Source organism: Bidens hawaiensis, unplaced genomic scaffold (genome assembly GCF_021521415.1).
Source record: "Bidens hawaiensis isolate Kalapana, Puna unplaced genomic scaffold, B.hawaiensis_p1.1 tig00024057_1, whole genome shotgun sequence".
Lineage (NCBI taxonomy): Eukaryota > Viridiplantae > Streptophyta > Magnoliopsida > Asterales > Asteraceae > Bidens > Bidens hawaiensis.
The window spans coordinates 114240-136474 of record NW_027493795.1 but is presented as its reverse complement, the minus strand read 5'-3'; the positions used below and the strand labels follow the sequence as shown (position 1 = coordinate 136474).

The 22235-nt window shown below is 36.7% G+C and overlaps 1 protein-coding gene and 1 pseudogene across 1 annotated transcript; one reads left to right on the top strand and one right to left on the bottom strand.

Moving 5' to 3' along the window:
• Positions 1 to 4642: 4642 nt before the first annotated feature.
• On the top strand, positions 4643 to 5154 carry LOC143568684 (protein RADIALIS-like 3 pseudogene; annotated as a pseudogene).
• Positions 5155 to 6881: 1727 nt separating this feature from the next.
• On the bottom strand, positions 6882 to 8368 carry LOC143568683 (GATA transcription factor 18-like). Its single transcript, XM_077054774.1, has 2 exons — positions 7830 to 8368; positions 6882 to 7505 (listed from the first exon to the last, which is right to left on the bottom strand). The coding sequence occupies exons 1-2, from the start codon at positions 8247 to 8249 to the stop codon at positions 7215 to 7217; spliced, it is 711 nt and encodes a 236-aa protein (XP_076910889.1). The 5' UTR covers positions 8250 to 8368; the 3' UTR covers positions 6882 to 7214.
• Positions 8369 to 22235: the final 13867 nt, after the last annotated feature.

The window sequence follows — 22235 nt, the reverse complement described above, 5'->3', positions numbered from 1 at the left end:
GCTTCCTCATCATTCGCTTCGTTACTCCCGATCCCAGCAAGTTCCTTTATGGAGTTAACCATTGCAGACATACTACATTTCTTGACTCATTCTAGTTGGCTTATCTCCGTTTCTTTCATGTTGCCTCCACTTGGACTTCCTAGTTCGAGCTGCATTTGATGCTTCAGAGAACATTTTTGGCATTGTAGTGCGATACAATTTTAGCAACTCCATTAATATTTTACTACAAGCTCCCAGTGTGGTCCTTCTTCAATACTTCCTAAAGTTGAAGTCCTGCTGCTTTCGTACATCGCTTTGTCACCCTCTTCAAAAAGGGTGTCTGGTTGGAACGTATTTTACCACAGCGTCCAGTACGACCTCCTTTGTATCGGTCATCTATCTTATCTCTAAGGAAACACAAACGTTATCTCTCTAGGAATTATTTAGCACATGATTCGTAAGGTAAATAGTTAATGACAGTGGCCAAGTGTAATTAACTCTTAACATTACTCCTCAGGTTCTACATATTTCCCGTTGCGATTTCACTTGTGCTAGTTTCTACTTCACACACAACCATAATCATACATATAACCTACATTCTTATCCTTAGCAATTAAGCTAGCATACACACATTCCTTTTTTTTGCAATTTAGCTAACATTCAAACATTCTTTCTATAGCAATTAAGCTAACTTCCTTACACCTTCTTACGTTATACATGAAATTAATCATATACTTTTACCTTTACCGAGCTTGTTTGTGTGACACATGGCTATCTTGAACTGGCATCTTCTTTCATTTCTTACTTTAATCCCATTCTCTGTTCGAGTCTAAGCATGTAGGATGCTTAAATCTCTCGAACTTTGCTCTGATACCAACCTGTAAGGCCCCGAACCCGGTAGCCCTACTTTAGCGTCGGATTTACTCATAAACACAGTCCTTCAAATCAGAGTTTATTAAAAACTTTATGCGGAATATAAAACTTTCATAAAACATTACATATCAGTTCATAATCATGTCTTAAAACATTCCTCTTGTCTTTCAAAATCAAACATAACTTATAAAACATATCAGATCTTCAGATGCCAGGCTTTAGTCTTCTGCCATGTGTCCTCCACTCAAGCCAGCTGTCTCATCCTACTCACCTGCGTGCATACTAAAAGTCAGCTACGCTGAGTGAGTTCTAGTTAATCATACAATATCATACAATACCTTCTTACATACATACGTACTTAACCTCATAACTTTCTTTCATACACACATAAGTACTCATACCTTCATCCTTACTTACATACTTTCTTTCTTACTTACATACTTTCTTTACATTCATAATCATACGTTTTAAAGAGCCTTTCGCCCTATAACCTCACAGATATTATAAGGGTCTGGTCCCTAACATCACAGATATTATAAGGGTCTGGTCCCTAACATCACAGATATTATAAGGGTGTGGTCCCTAACATCACAGATATTATAAGGGTCTGGTCCCTAACATCACAGATATTATAAGGGTCTGGTCCCTAACATCACAGATATTATAAGGGTCTGGTCCCTAACATCACAGATATTATAAGGGTCTGGTCCCTAACATCACATATATTATAAGGGTCTGGTCCCTAACATCACATATATTATAAGGGTCTGGTCCCTATCATCACAGATATTATAAGGGTCTGGTCCCTTGTTTTCGAATATTAGTAGGGTTCGATTCCCTCTTCGTTACCATACAACCATACATCATACCTCGAGTATTATTAGGGCTCGGTACCCTTTTCGTAACCATACAACCATACAACCGTCATTTCCTTCTTTTGTTAACTTTATTACGTTCATACACATAAACATACATATCATACTTACCATATTTATAACGTTACAACCTGACAGTACGTGCAATATCCGAAGATCGTTCACGTACCATCAAGCAATCATTCATACATATCATACTTACCATATTTATAACGTTACAACCTGACAGTACGTGCAATATCCGAAGATCGTTCACGTACCATCAAGCAATCATTCATACATATCATACTTACCATATTTATAACGTTACAACCTGACAGTACGTGCAATATCCGAAGATCGTTCACGTACCATCAAGCAATCATTCATACATATCATATCATTCACATAAGGCATACACTTATCTCTTAGGATAAGCGTATTAACAAACATATTGAGTATGCACACAGCCCCGAAAACATAACACATAAATGGGGCTAGAAACTCACCTGAACTATGCTTCTTTTTCTGATAGCTGTAAATCCCTTCTCTATTTGAGCTCGGCTGACTGTACAAGTTACACGTATCAATACTCGCCTGATCTAATCTGGTGGCCTAGTATTAGCTTACTTTAACTTATCGCTTTATAATTTATTTTCTAATCAAACTTGGCTTTAGGCGAAGTTAACCCTCGGGCGAACTTAGCTTCGGCGAAGTTAAACCTTAGGCGAACTTGGCTTCAGGCGAAGTTAAACCTTAGGCGAACTTGGCTTCAGGCGAAGTTAAACCTTAGGCGAACTTGGCTTCAGGCGAAGTTAAACCTTAGGCGAACTTGGCTTCAGGCGAAGTTATCCTTAGGCGAACTTGGCCGTAGGCGAAGTTATCCTTAGGCGAAGTTACGCTTGAAGGCGAAGTTACGCTTGAAGGCGAAGTTCATCAGGCGAACTTAATCTTGCAGGCGAAGTTATCGCGCTGCAGATCTGTTTGCCCATAACTCCTTCGTTTCTTAGCCAAATAACTCGATTTTGGTACCCACGGAATCGTATGATCGGCGCCTACAAAACCCAACCATCAAATCGGCCTAAAATCGACGTTTTAGGGGTCCGATTTGGGCAGTTTGGGTTTCGGGTCTGGTTAACCCATTCAATCCTAACCATTTTCAGTAATATTAGCTTTGTTGGATTTGTTCTTACCTTACCAACTCAGATCTATCAACAAAATCTCGGGTCTCGGCTTCGAATCTTGATCGGTTAGAATGTGTGTGTTTTGAGTGTGTTTAGGAAGTTTGGTGAAAATGAAAATGGTTGGGATTTTGGGGGTATTTATATCCCTGAAATCCCATTCTCATTAATCCAAATCCATAACCAACATCCATTACCCGACACTAGCCCGACCCATACCAACTCCTACTCTTTTATTTATTTCCTGATAACCCGAGTAAACTTTCCCTCTATTAGTAAGTAATATAATTAATATCACTTTGAAATTTCGGGATGTTACACCCCAACATCATGAGCCGAAAGAAGGCCTAAACCCCCCAAGCGCATCGGTAAAGATGCAAGTCGCCACTGAAGATCAACAAAGAACGGGCCTCCACATACAACTATATCTTCGATGGCTTCTCGAAGCCCCTTATCAAAACAGGATACAACATCATCCATCATATGGGGGTGGCATGTTCGTAACCTAAAAAGCAACTTAGCAACCCCCATGCAAGACCTAAGCAGGAGGAGTTCGATCTGGGGGTCCCTATGGCAAGGTAAGAGTTTCATAAGATCAACCGCACGAGATGCTCTCCGCCTCGCCAACTCCTTAATAAAATAGGGATCTTGACTAACAGCCCCTCCAAGGAGCTTTACCCCTCTCTCTGGTCTACCAATCTCACTAGGGAAAAGTCCATCTTTGACTTTCACCCTATTACACACTGACCAAAAAACCTCAGTTTTCTTAATATTAAGTTGCAGCCCCAATGATGGCCCTTCCGAGCTGGTATATAGATGAAAGAAACAATGATATTAATTCCTTTCTTCAAGCAATGTGAGTAGGATGACAACAAAATAGTTTGATTTACCATGTAAATAATGACTTGTTGTAAAAGTCAAGAATTCTTTTCTAGAAAAAGTAAAACAAAAATGGTTGGTAGCTATTTGTGAATTATATTTCTAAAATTTAATAATTTTATCTAGTGTACGTTTATTTTATTTGGTGATACCCGTCTGGTTACATGAAAACAATACTATACTTGTTACACGTATCAAAGCCAAATATATTAATACGTCATGTAATACTAGAAAAGATAATAAATGAAAGTTTTTATTCGTTGGAGCTGTTAGAAGCTTTAATTTGTTAAGAACTTTAAATATGGTTATAATCGTGATTAGTAGATATCTTAAGAAGCATTTTAAATGAGTTGGGATCAAGTTCCAGATGATGGGAATTCCGTTTATAATTTTTAACCATCTGAGATTATAAATGTGTAATACCCATATGAAAGTATGAAACTCCTGATTAAAAACCTGACAAGCATATGAAGGAGCATTTTATACAGACATACGGTTTTACCATCGTATATGAGACATAATATACCAAAATCAATCTCAAACCAAACCAATTATTATTATTATTATTATTATTATTATTATTATTATTTGAACATCTAATATTTTTGTAACTATTGCATCCCATATCTTAAGTGAAACTAGAACCCACAATCATTTAGAAATGATTATAAAGCATACACCTTTACCACTAGACCTATGATTATTAACTTAGTATTTATACAACAAAGGTTACTTCTTGATTAAGGGTCTAATCAATTATCTAACATATGTGGCCGGGTTAAAGTGTTAAAACTTAAAAAATAAGTATACAAACCCAGTATGGCCCAAGCCCAAATACTATGTGAAGTTTTTCTTGATACTGATTCTCCCATATGCACGGTCTGTGGTTCATAAAACAAGATGACGTGTTTATTAATTCACCGTATTGCCGACGAACCCTACCACCTTTTCCTTCTGTTTATAAGGACCTAGCTTCCTTTAATAACCAACATACTTCAAACCATCACTTGACTACTTACGTGTGTACCAATCAGTCGATATATAGTCTATTCGATGGCATCAAACTCGGTGTATACAAGCTGGACTCCACAAGAAAACAAACTGTTTGAGAGAGCTCTAGCAGTGTACGATAGAGACACTCCTGATCGGTGGCAGAAAGTTGCTAGGGTGGTTGGTGGGAAAACCGCAGAAGAAGTAAAGAGGCATTATCAAGTGTTGATTGAAGATGTTATGCGCATAGAGTCGGGCAATGTTCCTTTTCCTAAGTATAGAGGTTAGCGTAGATCGAATGCATGTGAACAGATTAATAATGTGATTATTCGTCAGTCACTAAAGAAATGAATTCGCTTTCATTCGCATATTTGATATTTACGATCATCTGGCTAGTAGAGTGGAGTGCTAGTAATATACTAATATTGTTCGTTCCTTTAATATATTGTATTTGTATGCATTAATGTAACGTTAAATATTATGAATATTGAGATATCATTCAAATGTAATGGTTATAACCCCTCCCAATGGCCTTTACTTAGCATATATGTAACATTATTTTCCAAAGTTGCCATATGATTATCTCTTCATAAAATTATATTATTTATAGCATAAAAATCTAATTGTCATACCTTTAAGGAGAACTAAGAAAATTTATAATTTTAATTAATACTAAAAAATGCAATTGGCTTGTAATTGCTATTGAAGCAAGAATTATGTTACTAGTTATAGACAACAACACCAAGGATTAATTTATGAAGGTGTCCCTTGGTAATGGATACATTTGACTATCATCTAAAAGCACGTACGTGGATGAGAATCTTTTTGAGATTACCGATATTTTACCAAGGCGGGATGAACGACAGAAGGCCCATCGGTAATGGGTCTAATGAGCCTGGGTGAGAATCTTATCGGAAATTTAATCAATAGAGAAGAATTATGAGGGGATTGTCCATCAGCAAGGGTACGTTTCCAACAAAACAGGAAACTAGGGCTCTTGGCATGGTTTTATTTCTTAATTTTAACGGACTCCCTAAGTAATTATCGACAGGAAAATGGTTGTCGGTGGTATTCGTCGGTGATACCCTTTTATTTAGTAGTGTGAAATTAACTTGACTTATAAGATTCGTCGAGAATTAGTTGCTTTATTTCACAAGTGCTAGGCATCTAAATTCTATCAAAGCAAGTCATCATACTCAATTGGTTTTTCTTCCACATTATGTACATGGCCAACAATTATCTCTTTCTTGGGTTCTCGTCTTTCGTGGCTTCTTAGGCCATGTGTAGTGGGCAAGAAAAGGGGCTAAAAGTGGAGGATTTGGGGCGCGAACACCGCCCCCTAGGCGAATGGGGGGGTGCGACATTAACTTGTCCGGCGAATTGTTTTCTTGGTGGGGCCAGCTTGTATGGATTGTGTGTGCATATATATATATATATATATTACTAGTTGTAGCCCCTACATCATTACGCCCCAAAATCAAATTCTTACCCCTTGCTAACTGGGCGCCACACGGCGCAATTCGCCCCCAATTGTAGCCCCTCCACTACGCATAGCCTTAGGGACCCCTTTGGACCTTTCAAATAGTTGAGAGTACACAATATCCTCATGCCACACGATTGATGTAGTATTTAGTCTCTTAACTCAAAAAATTTGTAACCATATTTGTTTTGCCATAATAGCAGAGAATTACTCGAAGATTTTATGGCCAAAATATTATCCCAATCGACAACTTACGATCATAAGTTAGATACATGATCAACGGATACATGTAACAAAGTAAACGTTCGAATATATCATAGATATTAACCGCAAAGCATCACATAGTTGATTTTACACTAGTTGTACATCGCATTACCTATTTTTTTATACTATTTTCGTTGCACATATGCTACATGAATATATGTAAACTTCTTCATTGTTTTGTAAGAAACATGTGTGTATGATATAGTAAAACTTAAATCACAAAAGATGAATTTATACAATTATTACTTAACTGATATTTTATTGGTATGAATATTTTTGAAGAATCTTATTTGATGATTATAAACGTTATAGATGATTGACTGGAATCCTATAGAAAAAAGCAAACATATATTGTATGTTACTCCTTAAGGAATATAAAGCAAGATGCCTGTAAATGAAACAGCAAATCAGAGACAAGTATGAAGTGGAACAAAAAGAATGAAGTAAAGATATTCATATTAGATTAAAGTTCATATAAATAAATAACAAACAAAAATAATTTGACTGGCAAAAGTGAAAAAAGGCTGCTACTAGTAAATCTAAAGCTTAAGAAAATAAAATAAACATAAATTAAAAAAAAAAAAAAAAGCAAGATCTAATCTTAACACATTCGTCTCTCCAACGTAAAGAATTTTAAACAAGAAAAAGTGGACCCCACATTCGCCACGTCATATTTAATTTAATTTTTGTACTTTTTTTTTGTTCTGTTTTAATTTAATAAGTAAAGTCATGAACAAGCCCTGGTCTGTCAGTGACGTTGAGCCGCCACGACATAAACGCCGAATCTCTGTCGTCCACGTCATCCATGAACCCATACTCACTTGTTTTATTATAGCTTGATTGTGAGTAGTGATCATTAGCCCATTGGTTACCACCATTCATCATATATTGGTGGTTATATCCCTCCGATGAATCGCTACCACCGTTTGTAACTGCGGCGGCCGCAGCAGCGTTTGCGCGTCTCTCCTCTTTCTTGTATCTGATCCCGCACGCATTGCATAATGACTGCAAAAGAATAAAAGAAAACGGTTAAATATTATTGATTGGTTGGATTCATCTAGATAGCTGAAATAAAAAAAAATGGTCAAGACACGAGAATTGAGATGAGGCTATTTTTGGTTCACAATGTGATTCCAAAAATTACCTTTTGGATTCGATTGTCTCGATGTCTTATATATGGTTCTCGTCTTATAATTGTAAATTTCAGTTAAAATTAATGTTTTATTGTTTTTCTTCCGGTTACGATTTTCTAATCGGGAGAAGTGTTTTTAATTCAAGTTGAAATTTTTACAAAAAGAAAATTATTTGTAGATTGAATAATTAAAGTACCTTAGGGCCACGAGGTCCGTTCCTCCAAAGCGGAGTAGAAGTGGTGTCACAATTCGAGCATCGTCTAGAAAATAGACTATCAGCGTTAGCAGTGGCAGAACCAGAACAATTACCACCACTTGCACCACGATTGGCTTTATGAGCCGATGGTGTAGGCGAGTGGTTAGACGATTGCAAAATATTCCACCAACTAGACCCACGACGTTTTTCGTGGTGTGATTTTTCATAGTCGTCAGTCGAGCGGGTTGAGGGCGTGCCCAACGACAAAGTGCAATCGACCGAAGAAGGTGATGATGAACCATAAGGGCACATTTCCTCTTCGTATGACATTGGATATATTGTGGAAAATGAGTTAGGTTGATAATGGTAGTGACCACATGAACATGGACCCATCATGGTTGAGCCAGTGCACCTGTTCATGGTTAATGTGTCAATGAGTGTTAACTTGGGTTTGGTGTTGGTTGCTAGATATGATGCAATGAGATGATGAGGGGGTTAGGGGTGTTTATATAGGTATACATGAGTGGGTCCAGTGGAAGTGAATATTCCACATATGTTTTATTTGTCGTTTCGTTTTCTTTTGTTCAAAGCTAGGTTGATTTATAAATATTTTCACTTTTTTGTTTGTTTTATGCATATATTACATTGTTATTGTAAAAAGTAAAAACAAATGCATTATTAATAATTAATAAAGTTCTAAAGACAAATATACTAATCATCAAGGTTTAGGTTGGTTAGATTGATCAATTTTATATGTTAAATAAAAATTATAATTAACTAAGACATTTATTAATACATTTTTTTTAATAATAGAGGGTATACATTAAGTTTTTTCTTTTCCGGAACGACCAACAAAATCCGGTCATCTGAGTACACTCATTGGCAAAAGATGGCGCACGATCACGACAGTAGACGTCACTTGTGACCCTACCCACCACCAATTCAGAGGGAAACCCATCCCCCGTGACCCGAAGACCCATTATGATAAAAACCTGTGATTCACGCATGAAATTTATTCATGAAAGAGACTCAAACCAACAATCTTCTCTAAAAAAAGTTACCAAGGTACCACTTGAGCACTAATTCTCTGATCTTTTTTTTAAACGGAACTCCTTTGATCATTTTAAGTTGTTTTAAAACACACTAACGTGTTATCTTTAATTAGTTAGTTTGCGTGACAATGCACATATTGGAAATTAAATTATACCTCAAAAAAATAATTAAAGGGGTAACAAGAATAAAGGATGCGTGGGATGCAATGATGAATATGATAGATTGCTTTTTAGCTTTGCGTCTTCTCTGTTTGTTTAACTTAAATCTTAAGTCTTAGTTTCATCAACCAATTATCTATATTAGTACTTGAAGAGGTAGGTCACAGCAGAGCCCAGTTGGACCCGCAAGACTCACCTCAAAGAGGGACGTCTGCGCAGTTGAACCCGCAAGACTCACCTTCAACAGGGACGTCTGCGCAAAGGCTAAACTCACAAGACTCACATTGAAGAGAGACGTCTGTGCAGAAACCAACTGGATCCGCAGGACCCACCATGCTCAGAGACGTGACGTCCTTACGCGCAGTACGCAAGCTGTTCCCGCAGGAAAAGCCTCCCAATGGTCGACGTACTCCGCCTGTTCCCGCAGCAACGGATACTAGCAGGGAAGGCTACCCGCGCAGCAAGGCTACACGCACAAGGCACTTAACTCTTAACTAATTCAGTAATGTCACCTGAAGAAGGAGTGAGCAAGCCGGGAATACTCCCGCCCAAAGCCGGGAAAACTCCCGCCCAAATGAGCCAGTCCGTACGCTACTGGAGGATCTTTTGTACTGTACCTGACGAGGTATGGACAAAAGATCTAACCAAAGCTGCGACAGCTCACTGACAACAGTACAACGAGCAGCATGCTCTATTACTTAATGTCACTATCAGCCGCTGCCTACTCACCAACCTGTCGTAGCACGTGCATAGCCTGCAGTTGGTGGAAAAGGAATAGTACACAGCCGGCCTGGTCACTATCAGCCGCTGCCTACCCACCAACCACCAGCATGGCATGTGCGTAGCCCACAGTTGGCAGAACAGGAATACTATTCAGCCGGCTGTACCTTCTTGGAAACCTACCTTCGGCTATAAATACTCCAACACCTTGGAATTGTATGATTATCTTATATCTCAATATATTATCGGATATCTTCTCTAGCAATCTCTTAATATACACTTATATTCAAGAGCAATCTAGTCTGATTCTCACGCCGGAGGGTGGTCACAAGGAGGTACCCCCCATTCTCAGTGACGAGCTCACGGTGTCTGTTTTGCAGGTCATCAGAAGAACCATCTTTGCCGGACATAACCCTCATGGGAAACATCTATTTAACCCCCAGATTATCCGTAATTTGCTCGGGGTCAATTAGTGTTTCTTTAGTACTACTATAACTTTTTAAAATTATATTTTGTAAATAGCCTTGGTATGTATCTATAAATTTTAAAAGAGATGATCACTTATGTCAAGCCTTGGCATGTAATAAGCTAAAATTGCACACTTTGTTAGGTAGGTAGCCTTCAAGAGTTTATACATATAAAACCTGTGAAAACTGATCGAATTCGAGTCTTAGACATATACAAGAGGAACTATATATGAAGTTAAAACATTAAGGTCTTGTGATAAATTTGGTTTTTCTAGTATCATAGTGACATTCGGCTGATGGGTTTTCTTTGGAATTGGTGGTGGGTCAGAACACCAGCGTTGTCTGTGATTACAGGTGTGAGTGACCTTTTGACAATAAGTGTAACGAGGTGGTCGTGCTTTGTTTCATTTGAAAGAAAATGAAAAAGAAATAATAATAATAATAATAATAATAATAAAAGGGATAAGATTCAAAATGTGATGATTGAGAAGAGTGTTTTGAGGGGGTTGGGTTGTTCTTTTGGTGAATGGTCAAAAGAAGCCACGTGACCAACAGGAACAGTCTTCCATAGATACATACACTTCTCCGATCACGAGGACCACCATCTCTTTCTTCAATTACGTTTATACCCTCATCTTAATCTTATACTTATTTAATTCCTTAAATTAAAGAAACAAACATATTCTTACGTTGTTCATATGAACATGAAGTTCTTAGGTTCAACAACTTTTTTCGTGTTGTTGCAAAAAATAAATATAATAAATTCTAAGCTTATTTTAGTTGGAAAAATTGCACAAAATGATACAAGTCTTCAATGGTATTTTTTTGGTCTAGATCAAAGAGATCGTGTGTTAATAGAGATAATTAGTATAATTTAGACATACTAAACACATAAGTTACTTTCTGTTATCCTTGTGGTGTCCAACATTTTGCTGGTCTTTTTGTATTAATATACCGCCATTTAAGACAAAAAAAAGTTGGAAACCAAGTAGGTTTCAAAATAGATCGAGTATTTTTTTTTTGGTCTTGTATATGGCTTTAGTACGTAATTGTTTCAGTAATCTGAAATTTTTGATGGAACATATTTATGCATTTCGACTACCAATGACGATGAAGACTAGGTATTTAACTCTTTTTTTTTTCTTTTTGTATTTATGATTGCATTTCTTTCTTCTTCTTCTTTTTAACAAAAAGCGGCTTGGGTTGCGATTGTTTATGTTATTCTTAGTAGTTGTTTAATATTATGTTTTTAATTAGTATTATGTTTCACTTATAACTTAACATCATGTAATGTATTAAAATTAAGATTACACATTGTTTTTAAATGTTAATATAAAAACAAAATAATAACAATTTTATGTAAAATAGTAATAACGTGACAATTTCAACACAATATAAAAACAAAATAATAACAATTTTATTTTTTGAATGATACGTGGAATTGGCTCCTTTTATATTTCATAGAAACATTCAAACGATTTACAATGAAGTGGCAGGTAAGCGGGCAACAAGCTGCGCCGCAACCCCCTTTTGGATAGCAAACCCAATCCGACTAAAAACAAAGTTTTGATTCTTATGGGCTGATACTTTACTATACACAACTTTCTGAACCCTATTCAAAAGGTCCACGGCATTCGGAGCTAAGAAACCAAAAGTGTCAAAGGCGAAGGGGATAAACACGTGTTGATTCTCCAAACAAGCTCTCTCGTGTTTAGCAACCTTGCCCGATGCCGCCTTCAATGCTGCCTGGCCTGCTACAAATCCAGTGTCCCTAATCCTAACAAGAGGGGACACTCCTGTGAGGTCGACACAAACGTGTTTTCCCCCTACCCACCCAAAAACAAGTATATCGGCCGGTCGTAATGTAGATCTTCCTTCTTGAGGATCCGTAAGAAAGTTTACGGGGGCTTCCTTTTTAGCCGAAATTCCGGCTCGTTTAAGAACATCGCATAGAACATCCCTCACCAAATCATGCCTGTACTTAAACCCAGACAACTCTTTGCAGCGAACCGCATGCTCGCCAAAAGAATCCAAACAAACCTTACGGCAAACCGGGCACGGCTCATCTACCAGAAACAAAGGGATCATTAACCGATACTTCAGGATGGCCCGGTACTCCAAAGCCGACATATGTTGGCCCAATCCTTCAATAGGGAGAACACTTAAGAAATCTTGAGCCCAAGGAGCCCGAAGACACTCAAACACCGCTTTCTGACGAGGGGATAATTCAAACTTCATTTCCAAACTCTTGATGATTCCACTATAAAGGGCACTCGCCAAAGCATGTTGGGCTTTAAGGGGTCAGTGTCTTTATTAGAGAAACCACTAAATAGTAATAGCGTGACAATTGCAACACGCGTGGAAAATAAAATCATACCCTCATATGTGGTTTTATGTAAAATTTGTGTGAAATGAGATGACGCTTATATGATAGTCCGGTTATATTTTTTGTTTTTCTCAGTTGTTAATGGTTTGGAAAGCTAAACGAACCGAACCGAACCAAACTAAACAATCTTTAGAAGCCGTAGCCAAGGCATGAGCAGTGGGAGGCGGACGTGGCTAGGGGACCGGTTCGATGGGAAACAATGTGACTAGGTTTGGTTTGGGTATGGTGTGGTGTGGGGTCCAGGCCAGGGTGGTGACTGGGTCACACTCAGAGTCTTGATAAAGATAAAGAGGGAATCCACAGATTTTGTTATGATTATAAAAGAGAGAAAGGGGGTGATAGAAATGGTTGATACAATTGCAATCATCAAAGCAACCTATTTTCCTTTGGGTTTTGGACTAAATCTTTGACCCAAATTATTATTATAAAATACATGGAAAAAGCATCATTATTATGCATTCTTGGTCTAAAAAACGTACACATTTTGTCCTACAATCATTTTCCTAAAAGAATATAATCTCTAGATGACTTCAAAATTTAAAAGTATCTCAACTAAAATTTAACAAAAAAATTATCCAACTATATTGATACAATTTAAAAATATGCGGCGTTATTCGAGTTTATTATCTATTAGAGTTATTATTATTTGATTTATCATTTATTTTTCTTAATTTCACCCTACAACGTTACGCATGTTAATTTTCTTCTAACGTATAAATTTACGTACACATTCCTTTCCTACGTGTTTATTTTCTTCACACATTAATCTACACGTACGAAGTTATGTAAAAAATATCGTGTAAATAAAAACTTGGTATATATAATCACATAAATCAAATACGTCCGAATAAAAACCTGTTCACGCTTAAATATATATAGATTAGTTACAAGTTATATAAAAAGTGAAACTTCTAGACCCTCACACAAACGACGAGATTGAAACGTCGTTTTAGAAACGTATTTTTAGAAAAATTAAATGTTTTGTTGAAAAAACTTATTTTGATGCACATTTTATTTGAATAATAAATATACAAATATATGGGAGAAATGTGGGTCAAACATAAATATATTGGTCAAAAAGAAGATGTTGTGTTACTTGGGTTGTAATCTAGGGACAAGTATAGGACAGGAACATCTTAGAAAACAAACAAACAAAAGTAAAATGGGCCCACATTGATAGCCAACTCATAGTTCTCATCCCCAAGGAACAAACACAACTCCTTTCGAATATGAATCCAATCGACAAAAAGATTCAAACAAAACATCAAAACACTTGGAGAACGAGAGAATCAGATCGTCTAGAGATCTGTGTACAATCTAACTAAAGATGCGTTTATTAGATATAACAATAAAAACATATAATATAAACAGCGGTATGATCAACGACAAAGCCCGAAAGTTTTTTTCCTATGTGTTAAGTATTTTTCGGTGTTTGTATTTATTACTATGTGAAAAGTTATCGGAGCAGATTGGGTCACATAATCAACTTAATTTACAAATGAACATATAAACATATAATTTACACATAAACATATAATGATATAAACTAGCAAAGCTAGCTATCGATGATTGCCGTCCGTATTGGGTTAAACAAATAGAACATAGACAAGTTTGTGAGGAACCGATGTTTTTTTTAAAAAAAATCATATTTTATTTAATTGATAATCAGGTATATTAAATGTTAATTGAGTTATTATTTAATTAAAATGTCATTTCTTGATTCATCTTAGCCACTCTCCTTATTAGTTTTAAATGAATCATCTGGGCCATTAATTTAACATTGGGTTTACGAGTTTAAATAATTTTCGTTAAAGACTTTGTAAATAAAATGTAAACTAAATTACAATTTTTTTCTTTTCTACCACTGCAATTTACAGTTTGGGTTCTCTAAAAGACTGACTTTCATTCACTATCATTTTTATATGCATTTTTACTCGGTTTTAATCAGTTACACTGACCTATATCCAAAAACTCAGTTAAGTCTTAGCACATGCCAACCATTTTCACTTAGTAGAGGCCTTGCATCTAAAAGAAAGCTAACAAGTTCAAACGTGAAAGTAAAATTATTAATGAAAAATGTAAGAGAAGTAACATTTTGTGAAAAAAAAAAATCTATAGCAAACAAACATCATATACATGGTTTACTAATCTTAGCTACTAAGAAACATGAAATTATGATTATAAAAAAAGAGGAAAGATCCGGTCTAAGTTGTAATTAAAGTCATGCATGCAAAACTTGAACCAATGTTATGGAGCACGTGGATTCACATTGATGGTAGTCTTACATATATATGATGGATCATGATTAGCCCATGCATTCTTTCGTAGCCGCAATGTGGGACCTACAATATCTAACTCACCAACCTTCCTTCATCATTGAACTATTACTTTAGTTGCTCAAACAGTGTGTCTGGTTGACTGGAATATATCACTTATCTACAAAAAGATTATATTTTGCAGAAATCTTGTTTATCAATTAGGATTTAAAATTTGATATTTAACTTATTTGAGATTTCTTTAAATAATATGTTATAGCCTTATAGGTACGTGAAACTTTATTAGAGCATCTGTAATGTGTCAAGTTCACGAACATCTTCATACTAGAGCAGAGACGTACAAACAAACCACAAACGTGTCACAATATAGAGAAGTTGTTGAAAAAAGAAATTACACCAATGAGACGGTCGAGACCAATCTAAAGAAACGAACTTTGCCATGTTTTTATTCATAAAAAACGTATTTGTGATTGCTTTGATCTCATCAGTTACCTTTGCGGATGAAGTTATATGTCTTTCACTATATAAGTTGTAATCGTTAGAGCTATAACATTTTTTTACCAGTTTAACATCATCAAGAGAATTTTCTTTTACATATATGTTGGAAATCTAACTTTGACCAAAATTTCAATATCAACAATGTCATTTAATTAACTATACTAAAAGCCTAAAACAATCCTAAAAGTAAAATTAACATACTGTAAAAGGTTTTAATGACATCATGTAATACCGATATTATAAATTAATACATCACCCTATATCAGTCTTGCTCATACTCATTTTAACTCACCTTTTAATTCAATCACTTATTTTTATCCTTCTTTATGTGTAATCCAACGTAATCATATTCATTTTTGATAATAACCAAAGTTAATGTTTGGATTACTACAAAGATCTTCTAATATGAATATTCTAGAGAAGCATCCTCGTATGGATGAGAGTTTTGAAGTGCTAAAAAACATGATTCTTAAAAGGAGAAACAACAACATGAATTAATGAATACATGTTTTTTTCTCTCTAGAAAATAAATAAAAATAAAAAACTTAGATGTGCTTTGAGGGCCCAAGATGATATTAAAGAAGTGTAGCAAATGAGTTTAAAGGAAAAGGAGGTTTGATGAAGAAGACAAGAGAGAGATAAAAAGGAGAATATGGGGTTTTATGGGAGAAACCCCTAAAACAAGAGTCTTGTGTACTTTGGAAAAGTTAAAGATCTTGAACCAAGACAACTCCTACTTCTTATTGTCTCCTATAAGGGGATCTTATTTTATTTTTTTCTTTTTCTTTTTCTTTTTTCTTTCTTTTTGTTCATAACTTGCATATATCACATATGACTTGTTACATCATGTCTACTACTATTTAAATTAGGAGATCACAAATTATGTCTATGAAGAGAAAAGCAATAATCACAATATGTAAGTTTAGGTAAAAACATTAATAGGGATTACAACAAAACCAACTTGTAATATAGATATGTCTTCCGACTAATAGTTTACGTCACACTTAACATCAAACGTTTCAAAATACTTGAAATGCTAGAAAGACGATTAGACGTACCTAATTATAAAAAGACAATTCAATAATTAAAATAGGATCGTGCTATTGGCACACTCCCACATCTATTTAGACACCCCCAATATGGTTCATATTGTCCAATATGAAGCATAAATGACCTCAAATCAGACACAAAAGTGTTTTATGTCATACATGATTGTACATACACGGAATCATATGCAAAGTGAATGGGTCCCACGAGTCTAATCTCTCACAATATGCTCCATATTGGTCAATATGGTGCATATCAAGCTTACCATGTTTCCTCTATGAAGACAAAAGCATATTCACTCCTATCAACTTATAATCACGAGTATACAGGTCTCCAAAACATGAATCTTCCTACCTACTCAAAATCAATATGCTCCATAGTGGTCAATATGGTGCATATCAGTCTGACAAAAGCATATTCACTCCTACCAACTTATAATCATGAGTATACGGGTCTCCAAAACATGAATCTTCCTACCTACTTAAAATCACATGCATACCACAAGTCAAGTCTGTATTTTCAGTCTATATGCTCAATATTGTCCAATATGAAGCTTATTAGGTAATTATATATCACCATAACACCATCCATCACCTACGACTCTGTGAGAAATATAACTTTCATTCTCTTTCACATGTAATAACACTCATTGTCAAAATTGTCACAATGTCGTGGTGGGACGGGAACTATTTTTTCGGCGAAAATTTTAATGATCAGTCAGACATTCCTAATTCCTACGAGAAACCGCTGCAGCCAGCCCTAAACGAGGAGGAGGTCGTCACTGGTTTTCATTCACAAGACAAGAGGCCCGTGTTGCCAGACCTAAACCAGGCAAAATATTTATTTCTTAATTTACAATTGGTTTTATCTTAATGCTCACCTTTTAACCACAAACATGTTTCAGGAGCTTCTCCATCACGGTGAATCTTCGTACGGACAACATGATTACACGAGCTATAGATACGGGGGTGAACCTTCGTATGCACAACACGATTGTTCAAGAAACGAATACGGTTGTGAACTTTCATACGGACAACAAAACTACGAGGATTACGGCTACGGTAGTGAAACCTCGTACGTACAGAAAAACTATCCGGACAAGGCATATGCAGACGAACAAATCAAGAAGGAGTTAGTGGATGACGAGGAAGACCCTTACTCGATATGAGAACTACTCAGTTACGTCCATTTCCATAAATCTAAGTCTAAAAGTGTCTTTTTCTTAGGAATTTAACTCCCTTGAAGAGTTAAAGGATTGGGTAAAGAATAGGGGAACCGATAACGGCTACGTCATTGTAACTAAAAGATCGAAGAAAAAAGAAGAAAATGGCGCGAGTGTATGGCTTCAATGCAGTCTTAGCGGCGAGTACAAAAGTAAAGCCACAACGAGAAAAACTGGCAGCAAAAAAATAGGTTGCCCCTTCTCACTTAAAGGGTGGTAAGACACAAAGCATAAGGTTTGGAGGTTAGACGTGTTGAACGCGGAACATAACCACAGTCCTTCTGAAAATCTAGAGGGTCACCCTTATTTGCAGTTCGATGATGGTAGCGAAGCGCAAAAGCATTGTAAGAAGCTATGTAAGATGAGTATCGGAGGACATGTCGCGATCGACTGGAATTTACAAGAGGATCTTCGTGAGGCTGAAAGAGCTCGGGAGATCATCGGACACGATACGCCATAGGACCGGTTGTTTGATATTGCGTCCCAGCCGTCGTTTAGGGAGTTTGTTGTCAAGTTTATCTCCTCTTTCACTTTCACTCCTCGACCGGCTGATCGTCCAGAGGAGTTGGACGACCCGTTTGTTGAGGTTCGGTTTCGTTTAGCGGGAAAATGGTATGAGATGTCACTCACCGCCTTCGCGAAGCATAGCGGCTTGTACACTGAGCCGGAGACGGTGACGCCATTTTACACGGAGGGGGTCACAGGATACGATTGGCAAACCCTTGTTAGTTTTTGGATGGTGATTGCCGAGACTCCTTTTGGTAAATCGACTGGGAAGGTTAATGCCATTACAGACCCTCTCTACCGATACTTACACAGGCTCGTTACTACATCCATTACACCACGGGATTATAGTCGTGACCAATGCACGTCTTGTGATCTGTTTTTCTTATATTGTCTTCTCTACCGGAGGCCGTGCGTCCTCGCGAGGTGTTTGGTGGATTACTTTGCGACTGCCCATCATCGTAAAAAGCAAGGGTCATTATACGGGGGGGGGGGGGGGGGGGGGCGTACATTACCATTATCACTCAATCTTTGGTCTCTTTCCGGACGGGGACACACGGTTGTCACCGCCGCTCCAGTCAAAGAAGTTTAATAAGAAATCGGTGTTGAGCATGCGTTGTACACGCATGTTCGATGGGGCCCTTCGATTCGCTCTTGGGACCACAAGATTTTTGTTCATGTGCCATTATCGACGGTGATCCTGGTTTATCATGAGGTGTTTCCAGGTGAAGACGGGGCTCATGCTGACGATCCGATTGATCATGATATACCACAGTCACCTCAGCCGCAGATGCAACGGCGACAACCTCAGTATCCTCAACACGTCTATTCGGATTTGCCTCCAGCTGCACGGGCACTCGCTCAGGACTATGGTATCCGGATCGACCGCATTGAAGACTTGTTGGGGTGGGTGGTTGAGACATTGAAGGATTTGAGGCAGGCCCACGGATTACAGGAACGACCACTACCATTGCCCCGACAATATCCGACGGCCTATCAGGATTCGCCCGCCGCTCAGGATTCGCCACCCGCCCAGGATTCGCCGCCCGCTCAGGATCTACAGCCATAGCTTAGGTTGTTGGCTATCTTAAATTTCAAATATCAGTTGTAATTTTGTTATGTATGTACAAACTGATTATATATTTATGCAAATTTTAATTTTTCTTGTCAAATATCAGTTGTAATTAGTTTTCATATCTACCCATATGATACATATTGGTACATATCATTTTATAACCAACTTAATCACACACACAAAATTCACACTGATATGCACAGTTCATATGGTCCATACTACCTATATGATCCATATTGGTACATATTATCTTATAACCAACTTAATCAGACAAAAAATTCACACTAAGGTCCATATGGTCCATATTGACCATTAAGTTACATATTGGAATAACAACCAGACCAAAACTGACATGGCCAGCTTTTTATCTGTTAGATGGGTTGATATGGGTCATATTGATCAATATGACCCATATGAGGGGTGTGTAAATAGAAAAGTGGGGTGTGTCAATAGACGGAGCCTTAAAATAAATGTATTGACATGCTTTCATTTATCATTGGTAAGACAAAGAGAATCTGTATATACTTTAAAAGTTTGTTTACTCCTTATTCTCTCATCAATCAATCGTTGATCGACTACACCAATCTTTCTTAAAAAATGATCATATATAATCTTGTAAGTTTTGTTATTTTTTATTTTGTTATCATATCGTATTCACAATATTAATGTACAATATAATATATCGGTGGAATCAGTTCTATGCCCGATTTGTTAAGACAAGGTGGAATCAGTTCTATGCCCGATTTGTTAAGATAAAGTGGAGTCAGCGGAGCACTTGATCGTATCGTGCCAATTTTCTCAAACAATCTAGAGTCTTATTGAAAATTGGTGTAAAACAATCTTTGCTTTCTCAACTCGTGACATTTTGGAATTGTATAAACATTCCTTACTACCGAAACGGATGGCTAAGGCTTTTCGTGTGGTGTGCTTAACAACGATTTGGTGTGTTTGGAAAGCAAGGAATTCAGCGGTGTTCAATAGGAAACAAATTTCTATTAATGACGTAATTGGGGTGATTAAAGCATTGAGTTTTTTGTGGGTAAAACATAGTGCAAAATGGTCGGTGTTAACGTGGGAGAGGTGGAACACGTTTAATTTGAACTCTTTGTAAGAGTGTAGTATGATGAATTTATGGGTAGTACTTTTTTTCTCATGGATGTTTGTACTCGCTACTAGCTTCTTACTAGTTGTTCGTTTTAATATATAGTTTTGTTAGTCGTTAAGAAAAACGTACAATACAAGTTTAACAATAAAATATATAGGCTATTGATGAGTTAGTAAAAGAATGTGTGTAGTGTTTAATATCGTGTATTTTAGTTAGTTGTATATATCGAACACGAATACTTTGTGAGTTTTTATAGGTGTAGGCGTTTGGAGCTTAAACGAGCTAATATATGGAGCATTCGGGATTGGAGATGATCAAGTTGAAGGTGAAGGGAAGCAACTGGAGGCTTGGAATGGATCATGTGACTTACGACCATCTGGACAGAAAAATGTTATAACTTGATTTTCAATGGTATAAAAAGCTCGTTTTCACTATAGGCCCTAATTTCTTGATACCCTAGCAGCCTCGGGCGATTTTGGGGCTATTCTTCACCATCTTAACACCTCCCAATTATCAATTCTTCAATGGTTTCAAGATTCCACTCAACATTGAAGCATTCATGATGCGGAGGCAATGCTAAACCTTTCGACCACTTCAGATGTGGTGTTTTTGTGTAAACTAGTTTTGTTGGGATTTCTATCCAATATTTGATTAAGTTTTAATTAATCATTCGGTAAATCTAGCTTTACGTTTATGTGATTTGATTAAACATTTGTTTCTCTTGGATTTACATATATCATAAATAATTTGGTTTGAGTTCATCAAGTTCTTGTCGTCATTGAACCGTTTATCATTAATAATTGATAAGTGATATGTTTTATATCAACGAACTAGTAATTAGGTAGATCGTTCAGTTGTATCAATTCGTTAGATTAGGTTTTGTGAATCGTCACAACCAAATTACAGTATCTAATAAATATTTATCAAACTTAATTAGTCATGTCTATGTGATTATCTAATGGATTTAAGTTATGATAAGTCAGTTTACTGTATAACCTAAACCTGAAATGTTGTCACCTTTAGAAATTAATCGTATTTTCATTAAACAAACCGATTATTAAACTGTTTGACGTCGTCTGTCCGCCTAAATATAAGTAACCAGTATAATGAATTGTAGCAGCACTTTTTGATAGATTCTCTATAGATATGACACCTTACTTACACTTGCTGATAAAAAAATATGTTTCACTCTTTGATTTGTGCCCATTACCAGGCTAATGCCTCATCCCTTTGGTGTCCTATACACTCGTGTCATTGGGCATCAACCCACCAGTCCATAACACGCTTCAGTGACATGTTTGCTAGAACCAAGTAGATATAGATTATTCTTTGTTTCCAGAGTTTTGATGTGAGGTTAATAAATGCATTACACCCATTTTAGCTAAAAAAAAACCCATATATTAACAAGGCATCACATAGCGCAAAACGTCCCCATAAAGACTTAATTCACTACACATGGTCTTATGTTTATTTTGTTCGTCGTGCACACCCGCACAGCCACATACAGTTAAGACGCGCGTAAACATACGGGTTCTTACACCGTATTAAATCAAGCTTTAGACTTGTCATCCTTAGTCCCTTTCGTTTTAATATTTAATCATTACAACTAGAAGTTTGTATTGTTTATGTTTTTATCACATAACCTATTACAATATGTTAGTTATAGGACCTTTTATAAAATAACATCCACACAACATTTATAAAATATTATGAATTATTTTTGTAGAAAAACGGAGATGCTACACATCGACCACAAAGTGGATCGAGTCACAATTTTCGATGAGCCGATTCTCATTAATCTGGCTAGTCGCCTTTGGTTTTGGTTGTTCGGGACGCTCCTCCATCATAGTCTCTAGACTAGAAAGAAGACTTAACCACAAGTGTTGTTCACAAAT